Source organism: Ictidomys tridecemlineatus, chromosome 5, assembly GCF_052094955.1.
Source record: "Ictidomys tridecemlineatus isolate mIctTri1 chromosome 5, mIctTri1.hap1, whole genome shotgun sequence".
Classification (NCBI taxonomy): domain Eukaryota; kingdom Metazoa; phylum Chordata; class Mammalia; order Rodentia; family Sciuridae; genus Ictidomys; species Ictidomys tridecemlineatus.
The window spans coordinates 81,381,333-81,400,786 of record NC_135481.1 but is presented as its reverse complement, the minus strand read 5'-3'; the positions used below and the strand labels follow the sequence as shown (position 1 = coordinate 81,400,786).

Below are 19,454 nucleotides of genomic sequence, written 5' to 3'. Positions count from 1 at the left end.
GCATGTATTCTCTAGTATCTTGGAAAATCTATCTGTTTACTAATGCATGTCCCTTAATAAAGAATTGCAGTGTTCTCTTATCAACCAAATATCAGCACATTTTGAATGTTGCATTGAAATCTTTATTTTCAATGTGATGTTTTCTTCATCTGACTGAAGGTGTCGTGATCCTTCCTGAGGGCTGGAAACATCAACATTATATTTGTTGATTCTGTCAAAGCGAATTGTGTTTGTGTTTACCTTTTGTTCCCCAAGATTATAATTGAAATAAATTTTTCACAATGTTTCCTTTTGATGGTTTAAGATCCTATGGTAATGAGAATTGAATGAACCAAATCATTAGCTTGAGAATACATATATGGATGCAAACCCAATTTTAAAATTGTTTATATCTGATAACATCAAGCCTCACCTATAAACCTTATGTTATGTCTTAGAAACAATGACTACATCTCAGTGCATGAACAATGAGAAGGGAAAAAATAAACCTACCAAGCAAAAGGCTACTTTTACTCATCGGAGTAAGTGTGACAAGAGGCCAGAGGTGGAATTTATGATTTTAATCACATTGTCTACAACTAATTCATTTTACCCTTGAATTTTTAAGTAGTTCTTAAGTAGATTTTTCCTGAGGAAGAAAGTAAATAAAGGAAAGCAGTTTCCCTCTGATGACAGATTCACTTATTCTAAACAATACTTTCTCACTACTTTGGTTTCAGTTTACAAGCACTGAGAAAGGAGAAATCCCGAGATGCTGCTCGCTCCCGCCGGGGGAAGGAAAATTTTGAGTTCTATGAATTGGCCAAGTTGTTGCCTCTTCCTGCAGCCATCACCAGCCAGCTTGACAAGGCGTCCATCATTCGACTGACAATTAGCTATCTGAAAATGAGGGACTTTGCTAATCAGGGGGACCCTCCGTGGAACTTGCGAATGGAAGGCCCTCCACCCAACACATCAGTAAAAGGTAAGTTTTAGGTCACAGTTCAGTATGGCATATGGTGGTCTGTAGCTATCTTTAAGTCGAAATGTTTACCATCATCCTTTCTTCTTTTCCTGCATATCAAATCCTTTAAAGGGATACAAATGTGGAAATCTGAACTCTGCATGAGAAAGACACCATGTGAAGGTGAAATAAACCTCTTCTATTTCTATTTTATTTTCAAAAAGTCTTGTCAGCCTAAATATACTGCTACTTTATATCAAGTTTCTTAGAAATGAGAATTAGATGATTTATGTATTAGTGATTCTGGGATTTAATGTATGTTATATTAATACATATAAATTATTCTTGGTGGGTAGAATATGGAAATGCTTGTTAAAGGGTGGAACTAATAAGTATTTCTTTAAGTAACCAGAGAGAGAGAAAGGGAGAGAGTCCAACTTGAGCAGGCATTTTTGAGTTAATGATTTTATTGACCATAAAAATCAATCCATGTATTAATGTTTCATGTTTCTCTATAGACATATTGCCTAAAAGTTATAAACATATATTTGTTCTTCAGATGCTTGATACAGTTACACTTTAAGCTCACTATTTTAAAATGTGGGGTCTTTTTTACTCTGACATTCAAGAGAGGTATTTTCCTATGAGTTCCCCAAATACCTAATACTTTATGGCATTTTTAGCATTTGAATATGCATGCATACCGTTTACTGAGGTATATGTGGTGTTGGCCATTGATTTTCTGTCTTTACAGTTGTGTTATTCAAGGCGTAGGATTTAAAATGTCTGCTAGATCCTTAGGTCCTGACCTTGTGTTTAGGCCCTTGATGAATATGGAATAAAATTAGGCATTTGGGAGACTGGATTATGTGCTTTAATTTGGTGATGACACCTTTCCAAATACATTTGGAAAAATCCCAACAGTTTTAGCTGTTGTAGGAAAGGGTACTAGTGGGGAGGGTAAACTCTTTTATAGGACCGATTTAATTAAAGGGTCAAAAGCAGTGATTGTTTATGATTCCATAGTAAGAGCTGTGGTTATGTATGTGTACATGCATGTATGAATGTGTTATAGTTTGAGCATACCTAATCTGAAAATCCTTAATCTGACATATACCCAAACTTTTGAGTACCAACATGATGCCACAACTGGGAAATTCCAGTTCGTATCAAGTGCAAAATTATGTAAAATATTGTATAAAAGGCTCTATTTATAAGGTATATCTGAAACATGAATGAATTTGGTGTTCAGTCTTGGATCCCATCTACAAGATACTCATTACATATGTCCAGATAGTTCTAAATTTGAAAAACCCTGATACCTGATTTCTGATATCTGGTCCAAGAATTTCAGATAAGGGATACTTTATTTACTTAAGAATTTACTTATGCTTATGAGAGGAGGAAAATTAGAATTTAAATTTAACAGGTTATTTCCCTCTAGAGCCATGGTTGGCAAACATTGTTTGTAGAGGGTCATATAGTAAATATTTTAGGTTTTGGAGTCTTCTAAATTCTGCCATTATAATTTGAAATAAGGAATAGACAATATGTAAATGAAAGGATATGGCTGTGTTCCAGTAAAACTGTATTTACAAACAGGCAGCAGCCTCTGAATTTAGCTCAGAGGCCATAGTTTGTGGGCCATTGATCTAGAGTATATGATGCTGTTAAGGTTAAGGAGAATACACAACAGAGGTACTTCTCAAGGACAGGATGTCAGTACAAGTTAGCCCATGACAAATAAATGAAGGCACATTCTTCAGTCCTTTTATAGTTCTTCTCCCCTCTAGAATGTGAACATAATCTTGATAAGACACTAATGCATTTTCTAGATACTGAAGTAATAGTGAACTTTCCCAAAGTAAAGATGTACATATACTTTTAGTATATATACATTAGATTTATTTTTTCACTCTAGTTTGAGGCATGCCTGTTTTTATGTTTATGCCAAATCATGCATAATGAAATGATAAGTCCAATATGTTAGAAACCCCACAGTATGGAAAAATATTATTATTCAATTTGCAAAAATTGTTAAACTGGACTTATATTTTCTTTGTTGAGCATAGTTGTCTTTTATTTTATTTTTATTTTAAAAGGAGTTTGCAGTGAATAGTCTTTCTTGGAAGTATTGGTGACTAAAGTGGAAAAATTTGGTGGCTCCATTGTTTGTTTATTCTTCTCTGATGTGATAGTCCAGTTTACATTTAGAATTATGGCCTTTTACAGATGCAGGCTTTTAGATCACATAGAACTATTCCCTCATTTTACAGATAAGAAATGACTTTGCCATTAAGTGTTAATAGATCTAAGACAAAAATACAGTTTTCTTGCCTTCTGTCTAGCACTCTTTCACATCATATTTTTTTATAAATGACATTTGTTTTGAGTCTTCATTATTAAACATTCCAGGTGAGAATTTTATGAGCTTTAGATTGTCACTAGCAATTGACTTTTTCTTTGTGTGGTTCTATCAACTCTATAACCCTTTATGATGATTAGAGTAAATAAGATGATAACACATGGCCTCTGCCCTCCATGGGTATTGCTGTCTATGGAAGGGCATGGTGGTGGTATCACTAAAGAACATGGGAGCCTAGAAGGAGATAAGAGATTTTGTTATTTAAACAATTCTAGCCAGATGATGTCAGAACATCCACAGTTAGTACATGTTCACTTCCACTCTTAGTAAATTGGTGATGGGCTAAAACTGGAGATTGTGCATGGTGACTCCATATAGTCTCTGCTGTCTCTCTTAAAAGTTGCTAGAAAGGGTTGGGGTTGTAGCTCAGTGGTGGAGTGCTCGCCTCACATGTGGAAGGCACTGGGTTCCATCCTCAGCACCACATAAAAATAAAATAAAGGCATTGTGTCCAAATACAACTAAAAAGTATTTTTTTAAAAGTTGCTAGAAAGGCACTTGGTACTCTCTATCTGCTGCTTCTGCTGTGCAATATATGTACAATTTATTGCCTTACTCTAGTTCTTTAATGCAAAACTGCTACTCATTCTGATCAAACATTCATGAAACAACAACATCAAAAGAAATTCATTTTAATTTATTAAGGTCTTCTATGTTATGCCCTTGAAGAAGTTCATGTGGATAAACAAGCTTATATAAACAGCCTGCAGCACCATGTGAAGTCAGTTCATAATCCAACAATAAAGACGATAGACGTTATACTTTGTGCCTCTCCAAGCAGTCTCTTGAATAAACCTAAAGGCATTTGGAAATTTATATAAAAAGTACTTGAACAATATAGGCAGCATTTTTTTTAATGTGAAGAGTTGATCATGTTAATAATTAAATTTCAAAGCTTAAATTTAAATTTGTCCCACACAACTAGGTAGAAGTTTAATCATTTTAATTTACTGCTTCAGAGAGGTCTTTTACTCTGCCCTGTGTTTATCACATCTTTTCTTAACAGTCTATAAAGGTGGATGAGTTTGTTTTGTGATATCCATTTTATACAGATTATTACGAGTTATGCTTGCAGGAAGAACACTCAGTTGACAGTGTATAATATGTCCTGAGTCAATTACCTCATGGAAATGATATGTTAAGCAATTGTAAGGTAACAGATATTTTTTCCTATTATTTTAGAAATATCTGTATTGTTATAATACAGATCAAATCTACAATGAACGTTATGCATTATTCAAGAAATGACCAGGCATTCTCAGCAGTGTTTCATTCAGCTAAATAACTGATGATTGTAACCTTTAAAGAAATCTCATTGTGGTGACTGTTGGTAAATCACTTCTCCATTCATAGTAATCTCTATTTAGAGGCTATCTAGAAACCATTATATCTTTTATTAATCTTAAAAGCAATAGCTGCTGATTTGACATTTGCTAAAACTAGATAAATTTTCTGTCTTTCTAATATCACAGACTTCAGTCAATTTTTGGAGTGTGTCTGCTGCAACTCTATTAATCCAGGAATATTTGCCATTGTAAGCATAAGTTTTATTTCAATTTAAATATTGAAGCTTTTAAACAACAATTTGCCTTTGTCTGTGACAGCCAACAATGCTAAAATATGTAAAATATAAGACACCCTTAGCCCTTGAAACGGAACAGTTGAAAAATATGCAAGGCAACTGGTGATTAAAACTGCCTGAACACATTAGTGAAGAGCCTTACCTCTTGCACAGAATTTGTCTTCACTCTTCAGGTATCTATTGTGAATTAAAGTAGTAGTTTTTTCTGAGAGGAGAGATTAGCAGTCTTTATTTAAGCCACACGTTACCTATCCTTTGTCAAAGACAGGATTCTTATTTAAACAATGATGCTTAGTGGGTTCGTTTACAGTAGTCTCACAGGGTAAATGACTATAGATGATCTTCTAGAGTGACATTGAGTTACAGCCACAATGGTTGTCCCTAAAACTTGGACAGCATTTTGTAAAATGATTTTTGTTTTAGTAGAAAGGTAGAAATTCCAAGACTATCTGAGTGATGGGTCTTCTTAGGTTAAACACTTCAGAGGTCCTCCATTTCCTGTTTTCCCATTTTACCAAATGCTAAGGAGCATTTCCTTCTCCTAAGTGACGTCCGTGCATTAGGACAAGTTCATATTCCTCCTTACCAAAAACCTGTGAGATGAAAGTTCTTGGATTTCATACCCGGTCATGCATACTCAGCCCATTCCTTTATTTCTTTTTACATAGGCAAAGTGTTGAACAGAGAGAACCCCTTAGTTCTGAGCAAGAAGCTTTGTGTGGGACTTTTTGGAGAGTAGAGTAAACAATGGAAACTTGGTTCCCTTGATTCCTATTCTTATTTCCATCATCTTCAGTAAAATAAGGACCAATGCCTCTGTTCTGGTCTCTAACTCCATTTGTCTCAACCCAGATGATAATGGCACCAAATGGAACAGAACCGTCCAAAAGCTGAGCGGCCAGTGCTCACTGCTGTTTGTTTTGGGAGTGCCAGATCTTAACGAGTATATGGAAATATGATGTAGTATAAGTGCCTTTTCTTAGGTATGCTTCCAGAAAGCATGTTATTGTCATTTTATAGATTTATAGTAGAACTTCTGAAAGAAATTCATCTAAGTACTAACTTTTTACTTTGTATTACAATAGGGCAAGCAATGTTTACATAACTATGCTTACCAGTAATCCTCCGTGTTACTGATTGGGAAGGGCATTCTGCCAAATGGGGGCTCTATGATGGCAGAACATGTCTCTGAGACTAATTCTTTGGACTGTCATAGTTTATCATAAAAAGGTGTGCTCCAACCAATTGAAAAAAAAACCAATTCAGCATGAAAAATATCATATGGCATTGCTACACGCTTGTTTCAGTCAACTTTCTTGCTTCTGTTAGTAAAAGACTTGGCAAGAACTATTAGAGGAGGAAAAGTTTGTTTGGGGGCTCACAGTTTCAGAGGTCTCAGTCCATACATGGCTGACCCCTTTTCTGAGGGCCTAAGGTAAGGCATGTTGGAAGAGTGTGGCTGAGGAAAGCGGCTGGGAACATGGCACCAGGCAAAAGGGAGAGTGACTCCACTCACCAGGGATAAAATATATACCCCAATACATGTCCCTAATGACCCATCTCCTCTGGCCACACCCTACTTGTCTATAGTTACCACCCAGTTAATCCCTATCAGAAAATTAATGCACAGATTAGGTTAAGGCACTCATAACCTAAACGTTTGATCCCAAAGCCCTCTTATGTTGTCTCATACTTGTGCTTTTGGAGGATACCTAATATCTAAACCATAGCAATGCTACTATCAAAGGGTTTGACTGGTAACTATCACTCCCAAGTATATTTGGAATTATTGAGCACCCAGAATTACTCTCAATTTTAAACACTGACTCAAGAAAAGCATATTTTCTTGAGAATACATGAATATTGTGATATACCAGTTAGCTATTACCAGAGAACAAACATCATAGGCTTGGCTTACACCTAGTGCTGTCTTTTTGGTCCACACTGCTTTGGTCAGAGCAAGCTGTGTGAGCAAGACCAAAGTCCAGGAACAAGGAATATGTGTGTGTGTGTGTGTGTGTGTGTGTGTATACACATATATATGCAAGTTTTATGTATATATGTATACACATACCCACACACACACATAAAACACAGATCCAATTCATGAATATAGGGTACAGGATAGGAATGGGTAATCAGGGGTACTCCTTGTGTTTCATACACACACACACACACACACACACACACACACACACACACACACGAAGAAGTATAAATGAGAAAATTCTGTAAAGGTTTCTGGAAGTATGGCACAAAAGTATGTATATTCTCAAGCATCCTACATCAAAAATTCATCAATCTGCCCATCTCTCCACTATCATCTCATTTCTCTTCAGCAGTACCAGCCATACAACATGTATTTATGTCCTTGTACATGCCATTGTCTGACTGGGATGACCTTTCCTTGTAGGAGTGAAAAGACAATACTATTTCCTTACCATTACAAGGGTCATGGCCAACATTCACATAACAAAACCATACAAATTTGCAAGAAAGGAGTGTGATGAATTTATTTAATTAAAGTTTTATGTAATGTTAAAGTCTTCAGAAATGAAGATCCCCCAATCCAGGGAAAACTGTGTATTTTTATGCTTAGATTCATTGAGGAATGGAGAACCATGTAGAAATATCATTGGACAAAATCTATGGTAATAACTAAGGGGAGAACCCAGCAAGCCCTATTGTTCAATTCTTCTCCGCCTCTTTATACAACTTTTCTTCATAGAAGAATCTTCAAAGAAGGGTGAGAATCACATGGAGACATTTCCAGGTTTTATGACTTACTCTGGGGGAGAGAAGTTCTAATTTCTTTTTTTTAATTTGTTCTAATTAGTTATTCATGACAGTAGAATGGATTTTGTATCCAAATAGAGCACAACTTTTCATTTCTCTGGTTGTACACAATGTAGAGTCACACCATATGTGCAGTCATACATGTACCTAGAGTAATGATGTCCATCTCATTCCACCATCTTTCTTACTCCTATGCCCCTTCCCTTCCCTCATTCATCCAATCAAAGTTCCTCCATTCTCCTCATGCCCCCCCATTTATAGATCAGCATCCATTTATGAGAGAGAAAATTTGGCCTTTGGTTTTTGAGATTGGCTTATTTCGCTTAGCATGATATTCTCCAACTCCATTCATTTACCTGCAAATGTCATAATTTTATTCTCTTTTAATGCTGAGTAATATTCCATCATGTATATATGTACCACAGTTTCTTTATCCATTCATCTGTTGAAGGGCATCTAGATTGGTTCCATACTTTAGAAGTTCTAATTTCTATGATCACATTGAGGGAGCTGTACTGAACAAAGTAAAGATAGTGCAAGGACATCTTGCTTCTGAGGCCCTTCTAGTCTCCTTCAGTTCACAGTACTCAGCATATCAACAAACTATACTTTGAAGTGTTGTGTGCTGGGATCCAACACCTTCTATGTTTATTGAACAACTATTCAACTTTCAAAACCCAGCTCAGATAACATTCTCTTATGTAAACTTCCTTTCCTTCACCTATCACTAGTCATTTCCATCTGAAAGTTATTGCTACCTTCTTCTGTTGCTTTATTTTCAGCTTATATTCTAATTTATCTCTTTGCATACGTATCTCTGACTTAGACTAATTGAGGGAATAGTCTAGGTCATCTTATTCATTTTTTTTTAAATCTCCAGAACATTGTACAGTACCTGTGAGAGTATTTAACATGTTTTAAATTTGAAATGTGTCGAACTGAATTGTATTTGGGGATTACTACCAGCAGAGTTAAATAAATGGGTGGGTCTGTCATAAGCTTGAAAGAAGAAAAAAGGAGAGAGAAATTAAAAGGAAGAGTAGAAAGAAATGGAGGGAGAATGATGAGACTAGTTTGAAAACAAAGGGAAGATGAGCAGTGAGGAGTAGAAGCTGTGGGGAGTGGCAGCCCCCTTAGATGAACTGCCTGTCCCTGCCCCAGTTTCTGTCATATGAGTCATGTGATATAGAAGCAGAGGAGCTGAAAGTTGAAAACAACACGCTCTTGAAGCCCATGGGAATCTTGGACCTAAAAATTCAAGTTCATTCAACAATATCTGCTCAGCTTCTCTTAGTGGGTCCACTCAGTTCTCTGCCTTGGCAGTTTTTACATTTCCTAGAAAAATAAATGTGGTCAATAAATAATGATAGGATAGCCTTTAATCAAATTGAATGTACCATGTACTCTCTCCCTGCCTCAGTTTTCTCATTTGGATTGTCAGTTATTCTGGTCTGGATGATTACTTACTTTTTAATACTAAACCCCAATTCCTTAGAAAATATGTAGCAAGTATTGTCTCAACTTAGCCTCTCCTTGGATTATTTGGCTTATTGAAGCTGTTTATTAACAAATACTCAAACTACATTCTCTCACTCTTCATATTCTGATAATGTTTCTATTTTTTCTTTTCTTTTACTTAATTTCCCTGTACATGAAGATATCATATCTTTCTTAGATTATAGGTCCAGAAATATATGATACAGTTCCTTCTTTTAAAATTTTTAATCTGGGGGCTGGGGATGTGGCTCAAGTGGTAGTGCGCTTGCCTGGTATGTGTGCGGCCCGGGTTCGATCCTCAGCACCACATACAAACAAAGATGTTGTGTCCACTGAGAACTAAAAAATAAATATTAAAAAATTTCTCTCTCATTCTCTTAAAAATTTTTTAATCTATTTTAAGTAACAAGATTTGAATACATGTAATCATTAAAATAAAAGGGAAAAAAGACAGCACACAATGAACTTTTAAATAAAATAAGTGCCAAGTATATGACACAGACAAAATATGAATCTGAAACTTTATATATTTTTATTTTTACTCAGTTTTTTAAAAAATATATTTTTAGTTGTAACTGGACACAATAGTTTTATTTTATTTATTTATTTTTATGTGGTGCCAAAGATTGAACTAGTGCCTTACACCTGCTAGTCAAGGCACTCTACCATTGAGCTACAACCCAGCCCCGTTTTACTCTCTTGACAAAACTTTAGGGAACAAACTTATATTTTCTAGCATATCCAACTTATTTTTTAAAAGTTTATTAGTTCTTGACAATGTAATATTTTAGTCATGGCATCCCATGATATTACATTATACTATTTTGTCTCTTATTTAGGACTTCCAAGTTTATGTGCTCTGTTTTTTAGGGCTGAATTCCTTAATGTGCTTTTGTTAGACCTATCACCTCTTGCAAAGCACAATATATAGTTTCAGTGCTCAGCGGATAACAATATTTCATGGGCATTGCAAAGAAGGAGTCACCTCTGACTGCTTTATATGATTGAAATTGTACTGTGGCTTTAATTTTTAGAAACGGCTTTCTAGATACTGTGCATAAGTCTTAGCTGTGCCTTAATAAACATGTGGTGACCTCCACCTGTAAAAACTAATGTGGCTTTGAATACTGATTGACTGCAGCTTTTCAGTTCCTTCCTGGGTCCATAATATGTCAGTAAATGTCAGAGCCTGGGCAGGAAAGCAAGGCGAGTAGAGTAGAACTTTTGGTTTGAAGATCTGCTTTAATTCCTTTGCTATTTTCTTGAGAAAACCAATGTAGAGAGAAGTTGAGGGACAAAAACAGTAAATAAAGACAGGTCCAGAATTCAAACCACTGCAATTCCTAAATGTTTAGCACACTTTCATGCATGAAAAAGAGATTTTGATTCAACAGCAGTCACACACTATTGAAATCCCCTTTTCCCCATTTACATTATGCATGGATATATGTGCATGTAATGGTTCATGTGTGAACTGTGGGTCAGCCCATAAGTTGCCAGCCCCTGTCTGCAGCATTGAAACTGATGGGGACCATTGGACCTTTTAGAACCCACTGTCATGGGAAGCATACTACTAATTACAAAAAGTTGATTCTTGTTAAAATATACAGCAATAACAATGCATGACTTGGGATATCTTTTAAAAAATCATCTTCAGAGACAATGTATGTTCTTATGTCTCTTTATTACAATGGTCAGCACAACTAAACTGTGTATCAGCTAAGGGTGTGGTGTTGGTGTATTTTATTAGGGTAACCATCAATGTATTGTTTTCTGCTTTGCATATATTATTGAAAATTGAGCATAAAGTCTTGTTAAATTATTGACACAGATTGGCTTATTGTTTTGGGCTGCTTTCTCAATTTAATATGGCAAATTATTCAAACTAGAGATATTCAAATAGTCCTTTGTAGATGCAGAATATTATTAAAAAGAAACATAATTAAAACATTATCTATAAGGACTATTATTTAGTTATTTTGACTTAACTGATTTTTTAACTGATCAATTAGGTTAAGTAATACATTTTGATTTATTTCCCCACATAATTTATTAATTATCTCTCTGATTCAACTGACGTTTTAAGGAATGATGTGGCTGTAACTATCATAAAAATAATTAGAAATAGTACATTTGAGACTTGTATATCAAGAATCCAATATTATGGCCAGCATTACAATGAATAAGATTGGTAAAGCTGACCTGGTCTTTTGCAAGTAGAATTTAACATACTTCTAAAACCATTTCTGCACAAAGTGAGGATATATGGCCAAGTTATATAGCATAATTTAATATTTACAGCTTCTTCTCAGGAAACAGAACATAGTTGGAAATAGCTGTCATGGACTTTTCCTGTTGTCCACAGAGTTGGTCAATCACTAGGTGCTGGTTAAGTGCTCTAGGATGAGCGCTAGATAGTGTACTGAGTGCTTAGAATATGCTATGATTCAATGAGATCCTAGTCATAACTTCCCAAAGCATGCCAGAAACCAACAAAATTTCAGTAATGTTTTGTAATTAAAGCACATCACTCATATATAATTTTACAGTTTGGGAAATAAGACTGTGTTGAATATCAGCACTGATGATGAAAACAGACTGTGTACACAGTTTGGGTTTTATATAAATACTTTAAAATATTGGCTTTCTTCTATAAAAATAGATGAATAGTATCCAGGTTTTTACAAGAATTTTAGCATAAAAGCAAAATTGCTATCATTTTCCATTTCGAAAAGAGATGTGAAGATAGCATAACAAAATGTGAAAAAGTTTAGTATGTTCTGGGAAGCTATGAAAGGAAAAACAGGGATGCAGATGCAGGTAAGCCTCACTTTGGGTGTTCTCAGAGATGTTTGTAAAGTGGTGCAGTGATATTTGCTTAGCTGACACCTGACCCATAGTGTTTTCATTGTATCTTCTGTTGATATTGAGCTCCTGAAGTTGCAGAAAAAAATCTGTTAACAATTTGCTCAGCTTATGCTATGTCGTGCTTTACATCTGGTGGGCAATCAGACCCAACATCCTTCTTGTCGGTCAGTCGCGGAATTGCTGTGTGAACATTTCCAATTGGAAAAGAAAAATAATACCTCTACTAAGATTAAACAGGGTGCCTATGTCAGTTTGGGCTTTATGACAGAATATCATAGATGGCTGGCTTAAACAACAAGCATTATTTCTCACCATTCTGGAGGCTGGAAATCCAAGATCAGTGTGCCAGCATGATCTTGTTGTCAATGAGGGCCCTCTTCCTGGTTCATGTATAGTATGTTGGAGAAAGAGAGAGAAAATTGTTGTCTTCCACGTCCCTTCTTGTAAAGGTACTAATCCCTTCATAAGGGTTTTAGTGATTACTTGCCAAAGTTCGACCTCCAAATATCATCACATTGGGGATGTAGGATTTCAACATATGACTTCTGGGGGAGTCTCAGTCAGTCCATAACATGAGGAGTTCTCACAACCTCTGGTAAAGATATAGTCCATGTGCACAAGGCTGGAGTATGGTAATTAACCATCTCAGGCATCTTAAATTGTATTCAGAATGGCTTATTGACAACAAAGACTTGGTCAGTGGAGTTGGATATTCCTGAGTGTAAAAGTCAGTGACTGTGGACAAATCCTTGACCTTAGTTTTCTTGTTTGAAAACTTGGACCTGAGAACCCAGCTGTCTGAGTGTACCTTCCACTACAGGGAGCTGGGAAGCCATCCTCTGGGAGGCTTACATTGACACAAGATCTAACATGTAAAAAATGTCTTGTAGCCTGAGAGGGTAGAGGAAATTTAAAGTATTTCTTAAATGACAGGTGATTTGGGAATGTTAAGGCAGCTTAATGTTATTTTAATGTTTAAGATAATGAGGTCTATAGAAGCTGATTTTATGAATTATTAATTACAATGAAATATGTAGATATTTCATTGAATTGATTGGAAAAACAAAAGAATTCTTAAAATAGACTATATATAAAATGCAAGGCCAATTTTTTGAAATAATGAATGTAGTTAATTTTTTTCTTCCTCAAAATTTTGACTTTGTAGAAATAATCCAATCATGAGGTTTAGGATATCACTTTTTGTCATTAAAATTAGAAATGGATTATATTTCTCCTTTAATTTTATTTACATATTCATACTTTAAGTATTTGAATATTTATTACATTACAAGACTCTGGATTAGACTCTATGGGGAATACAAAGAGAGGGAAAATCTGAACCCTCTTCTGTAGGAGTTGATAATGTAGTGGGAGTGACATATTCTCACAAAATAATAAGATAAAATATTATTCTAATATCTTAGAGGTTAGGCATAAGCAAAGTGCTGTAGGCTGACAGAGGATTAATACCAGATGAGGAGAGTGAGAAGGTAGTTTTAAACTGGATCTTAAAAATGGATAGGATTTTCAATGGCACACAGTGTTTCATAGGAGAGCCTACTGACTAACTGTATAATATGAAGGACTTTTAAAATATTTTTTTTATTTTATAAGAAAATTATTGAAGTTCTACTTTCAAATGAGAGTTCTTCAAAGTCTTATCTTTCTATACTCATTGATATTGAATAATTTCTCACGTGTAAATATAGTTAAAGTTGTAAGCCTGGTGACATTCAATGAGAATTTGTTCCCTGAAAAATCAGGTGAATGTATAAGACCTAGAAGAGAATTTTAAACAGCAGTGCCATGTAGGATGCAGAATACTTGTATATGTTTCTATTATTTGAACATTGTCTCAAACATCTAAAAGTATGAATCATACACCTTACTTTATAAACCAACAGCTTAATGAAGTATAATCTTTTCTCTGGTAATTTTTTATGGAGATGGAAAAATGCTGGAATGAGATGTATTTTTAAACTTTGAATGACAACGTATATAGATCCCTCAGCATCTAAAGAACTGAATACAGAAAGGATTGGGTTAGAGGAGGAGCTGCTCTCCTGAGAACCCTGAAGTTGAATGGTCAAAACTCAAGTGTACCACCAGGGCAGGGATGGAGAGTCAAGGGCTCACCTCCATGCCTGGCGTGCATGCTTGTGTCTCACTAAAGCCTGTAATTGAGAAGGAAGACTAGACAGCATGGAAGAGAATGTTTTGTACTTTTATTTCATTTAAATTAGCACAAAGGGAGGGAACAATTTTGCTTCACATGTGAAGTCAGCCATTCCTTGGGCTGCTAGCTCAATGTTTTAGCAGAACAGCTGTTCCGTACAATGTGGCTTTCTGCAAGCAATATTTCCACTGCTAGAAAAGTGGCAGTCTGCCAAAGAGAGTGCCCAGACCAACCCCTAAACAAAAAAAAATCTTTTGTCAACGACTCTAATAATTTGTACAATTCAGGAAAGGGGGGTTGCACAGTCTTTGCAGATGTGCATTTATGATGCTATTTTTAAGCAGAGCAGCATGAAAGAATAGATTCATACGAATTGTAAGTTGATCATTCATTTTAAGCATTTGGCTTCTGCTCCTGCTAAAATTTTATTCTGTGTAAAGAAAACACAGCCAGCCTTGAAACGAGGTAAGGCAGAGTGTGACAAGATGAAAATTTTCGTTTTCAAACCTGTGATCCCTGCTCAAAAACAAGAGTCTTCCCCACCCCCCAGATAAAGAAATACAAATGCTGTTTGCTGATCCCCTTGCAGTAGAAACTTGCCATCCTTCAGCATTTTGAGGAAATAAACTCTTAATGAGCCTACATTCTTTTACAGCAATCTATTCTCTGAAAATGAGTTTAAGTGATAAAGGAAATGCTAGAAGCATTTACACAACCAGCACCAAATTAATGTGTTAATTCTCTGTAATTTAACATCATAGGTGCCATGCAATTGTTCCAGTATCAAAAACAGGTCTAAACTCAGATTTGTCCTCTGAGCTTCAGTTATTTAAAATCTACAGCAGTAGACTTGGCTGTCTTTCACTCTAGTGATGGAGTTTAGAAAATAAAATGATTTTTATAAATCAAAGACCCCTGGGAAGGAAGTCTCAAACTGATTGAATCATTTTTAATTTTTTTTAATTCAACACTACACTTGATATTTACATAAGAGAGAATTAGACAATCTACTCTAGATTACTAAGATATGAAATCATAGACTCAAAAGGGAGATCACAGAGCTGAGAAGATGAGAGGGCCTTCTGTAGGGAAGACTAAGGTGAGCTATTGAATACTTAGTGCCTTGATCAGAGGCTTGCTCTAAGTCTGAACGTGGAGCCCTTTGTTATTATTGTTTTTCTTTTAGAAATCCAATCTTTTATTTGATCCAGAAATGCTCAATTAAATGGAGTCATATGTATGATTAAACCAGGAGTGTACTTGCTCTCCTCTAATTGTAATCCACTCATTTGGGCTGTCTATCCCTGAAACATTTCATAGATGCTAATGAGAAAGCACATGCTGTGGTGGTGGGAAGTTGGTAAAGGTGGGTCATTTCACCCTACAAATGTAGATATGCTTTTCAAAACAGTTGTTCAAGTAAACCTGTGTCATACTTCAAATTGTTACATGGGAATTTTTGAATGTTTCTTGAGTTTCTTAAGAACTTACATGACACTCGTAAGCAATTTTTTTTTTTTTTTTTTTTTTTACTTCTCTGTGCCTGCCAGTGGAGCGTTACTCTACCTTGTGAGATAAATAAGTTCTAGTGGCTTGTATATAAAATGTTTTATGAGTCAGTTTCTAAAATTACGTTTTTATAAATTTGAGAAATTATCAAAGGATTTCTATGACAAATTGTATTTGGTGAAAGCTGAGTTCTTCTGTAAAACAATTGATGACTCCCTCAAATAAATATTTTTCATTTAGAATTTTTTTTCTTAAAGGAATGAAAATATATTTATACATGATACATTTGGACTACTGACTTGTGTATAATAGTAATGTATTTCAGGAATGTATTGGAGGCACACAGTTGTCCTTCTAACATTCCTGTTGCTTAACTTAAGCCCAGTATTACTTTGTTGATTTCAAGAGTCTATCCTTTTTTGATTTCACAGTCTGGAGGTCTATCATCATTCTTTATACTTATGTGTTATCTTTTCCAAATATAGAGTTGACATACTGCTTTTTTGTAGCATGCAAAGGCATTTTTTGGAATTAACTGGGTAGAAAAACAGGCAAAGATATTACATATTCATTGTTCCATTTCATATTTTAAAACCCCATGAGATTAGCATTAATTTTTATTTTGTATGTAGAACTTCTAAAATTTACTCCTCTTTCTATCCAAATATATATATATACATATATTTTTTAAATGGGTGTTCAAAGATGCTTTCTTAACATGAACTTAGATACTTTGAATCTTGAATAATTTTATCAAATGAATCATTCAGTTTGACTCATGATCTATGCAAATGTTTCAGGAGGTTCAAATCCATTAATATTAGCCTCTGTTTAAAAGAACAAGGAGACTAAAAACTCATTTTATTAAATTTATATCATTTCAATCCATGTACCCTTCCTATGGAAATAATTGGTGTGTATTTTGCTACCATGCCATCTTATCAGCCATTACATTCCAGTACTTTCTAGCCAGTACCCCCAAAAGAGATTGAGTGAGAGTGGCAAGAAGACAATTGCTTAGATTGTATTCCAATTGATGCAGGTGTCATTGTTTATGTTGGCTTTTGAGTGATTAACTCCACAAGAAGAAAACAATTCAGATCTGGTCCACAGACTTTGATCTAGACAAAACCAACTTGTTTTGTCAAGGTGGACTCAGAGCATGAGTGTGGCTACTTTGGAGGAGTTCATTCCCACAACAGAGCATGTTCTGTTGGCTTAACAAGTAACTAAACCATACTCAATCACTCACTCAAAGTTGTTTATACATCAAAACCATAATTTCAAAGTGCACTTAAGCTGTTTGTTTTTCATGATTTTGCACACTGTGGCATTATATTGTGAATAGTGGAATGACTTGCTCAGTGTTAAAGAGTGTCAGATTTTTAACTCCTCAATGTCGCTGAACTCATTCTCCTCTTCTGCTATGCCCTCTCTTTTGAATTGTGTCAACCTTCCTGCAATTAATGAGAGGTGCTGGTTGATGCTATTAGTGAAATCTTAGTTCTTGGACTTGGCTCTGCCAGCCTCTCTCTTGGTTTCCTCTACTTCTACTATTCCCTATCTAACCTGCTCCTTAGAGGTGTTACATTTCACAAGTGTTGTTCAAAGAATTGCAGTACAAAATTGTCCAAAAGTGTTAACATTTTAAATAAAGATTAAGCAATTCTCAGAAGAGAAGTCAGTTCAAGCCAGATATTGAATTCAGGTTTCTCAGAGATGTTAATATTTCCCTTTGGACAGTGGATTTGGGGACTGAAGAATCTCCCCATTGCACTATACATCACTTCTACCCTTTAAGTATAATAGTTTTATATTCAGATTGATTGTACATTATGGATCTCTATTGCTGATGTTAGTCACTTGATTTGCAGAGAACTAGAACTAATAACCTTTTCAAGTGTTATCAAATTATGACAAATCCTAGACCAATCAAATTAATTAAGTGATCATCAATCAATTATTTGATATTTTAATTTTGAATGAATCTACTTTAAGGATGTCTTGATATTTCTCTTAGTTTTAGTAAAGAACATGAATGCCAACCTATAATATAGTTCATAAAATTCACCAAAAATGAATCCAGAATGATATAAATTAATTTTATTAGATTGGCTTTAAAAGAAATGAATGGCCTGAAGTATAATTACAGGCATAGCAAACTAAGAGAAATTGAGGGGAAAGCACCTGATTAGGAAGTATATAAGTTTTATATCTGTTTGGGTATGAATGGATCTGATTAGATTTCTCAGTGGTGAGGAGAGAGACTTTTGCATGTAGGTCACCCTGCATTTTAGGTTGCTAATGATTTCATTTTAATGTCACCGTTTAGTTTCATACTGATCATTTATACTGACAAAAAGGAAGAAAAGAAAACAAGGAACCTGTCATCAATCATTCATTTAATCAAGTAGGAAAAGTAGATAAATAAACATACTGAGTTAATTATTCTTCTGTATGTAATGATTGACAATAAAGTTAATTTATGCCTATTTTAACCCTTTAGCATTTAGTGTTAGAATTACTAGGTATTAGCACTTGGAGAAAGGACTCAGAGGTGACCTTTTCTTGCCTAAATTACCTTAAGGGAACTTAGTTATCAAAAGTAAGATACTCATTTTAGATATATTTTAAGAATTATAACTTGCATCTGAGCTTATATACACTCTGTGCCTCTAAATATAATGAAAACAGTATGCCATTGGCTGCCTCCTTAGTCTTATTCCTATTCAAACTCTTTAATGAAGACTTTTTTCTTTGAAATGTACATTCTTAATGTGGAAAAATGATTTGTAACCAGTTATAAATATGCTACTAATTCAAATACATATTAGATAGAGCACTAATGGAAAAGAAGTCTCATACACAGCCCCAAAATGAAACATATATTTAAGTTAAAAGGGATCTTGAACATTCTAAAAACCTATTTTGATTTGCCAGCATTTTTCTCTCATTTTCTGGAGAAATTTCTTCTGGTGGCAGTTTCCATTACAAATTGATGATTACTTTTATTAAAGTTTCCATAAACAAGGCATCTTCAAGTAAGAGTGGGTAATAAAACATTTTCTAAGTATTTCCTCTTGACTCTTTCTAACACTCTTCTCTAAATCAACCTGAAGCTGAGAAATGGAAAAGTGAGAAGCAGGCTAAAAGGATTTGGAGGATGAAAACAGGAATTCACTTGTTGATAAAAATTACCACAAGAAGATTTGAGGTGCAGGGCTGGAGTTGTGGCTTAGTGGTAGAGCGCTCGCTTAGAATGTGCAAAGCCCTGGGTTCAATCCTCAGCACCACATAAAAATAAATAAACAAATAAAATAAAGGTATTGTGTCCAACTACAATTTAAAAAGATAAATACGGAAAAAAAAAAAGATTTGAGGTGTAAAGAAACCGTTGGTGTTTTTATGGTTAGGGATATCTTTGTTTTGGTTCCATTTTATTAAATGATTCTGTCCTTAGCAGTTTTAATGTTTAGTGGAGTCAGATTCTAACCAGTGCATAGACTGATGTGTCTCCTAGATCTCATGGCCTGTTCAGTTCTAATGATAATTTCAATTGGAGAGCATTGGTGGATGAGGAAACCCTGGCCTGGTGGCCAGACCAGAGCACACAAAGACATTTCACATACATGTCATGCTTTGTGTGTCTGTTTTTCTT

At 35.0% G+C, this 19,454-nt stretch overlaps 1 protein-coding gene across 13 annotated transcripts in view; it reads left to right on the top strand.

Moving 5' to 3' along the window:
- Npas3 (neuronal PAS domain protein 3) overlaps positions 1 to 19,454 on the top strand; it is an 836,745-nt gene that overhangs the window by 265,168 nt on the left and 552,123 nt on the right. For 7 of the 13 annotated variants that reach the window (XM_040275944.2, XM_040275939.2, XM_040275937.2 and 4 more), the window contains 2 exons: positions 720 to 964; positions 1,076 to 1,126. In XM_040275944.2, coding sequence (XP_040131878.1) covers positions 720 to 964; positions 1,076 to 1,126 — 296 coding nt within the window. The remainder of the gene's footprint in view (positions 1 to 719; positions 965 to 1,075; positions 1,127 to 19,454) is intronic. The other 6 variants (XM_040275945.2, XM_040275946.2, XM_040275943.2 and 3 more) reach the window with 1 other exon arrangement.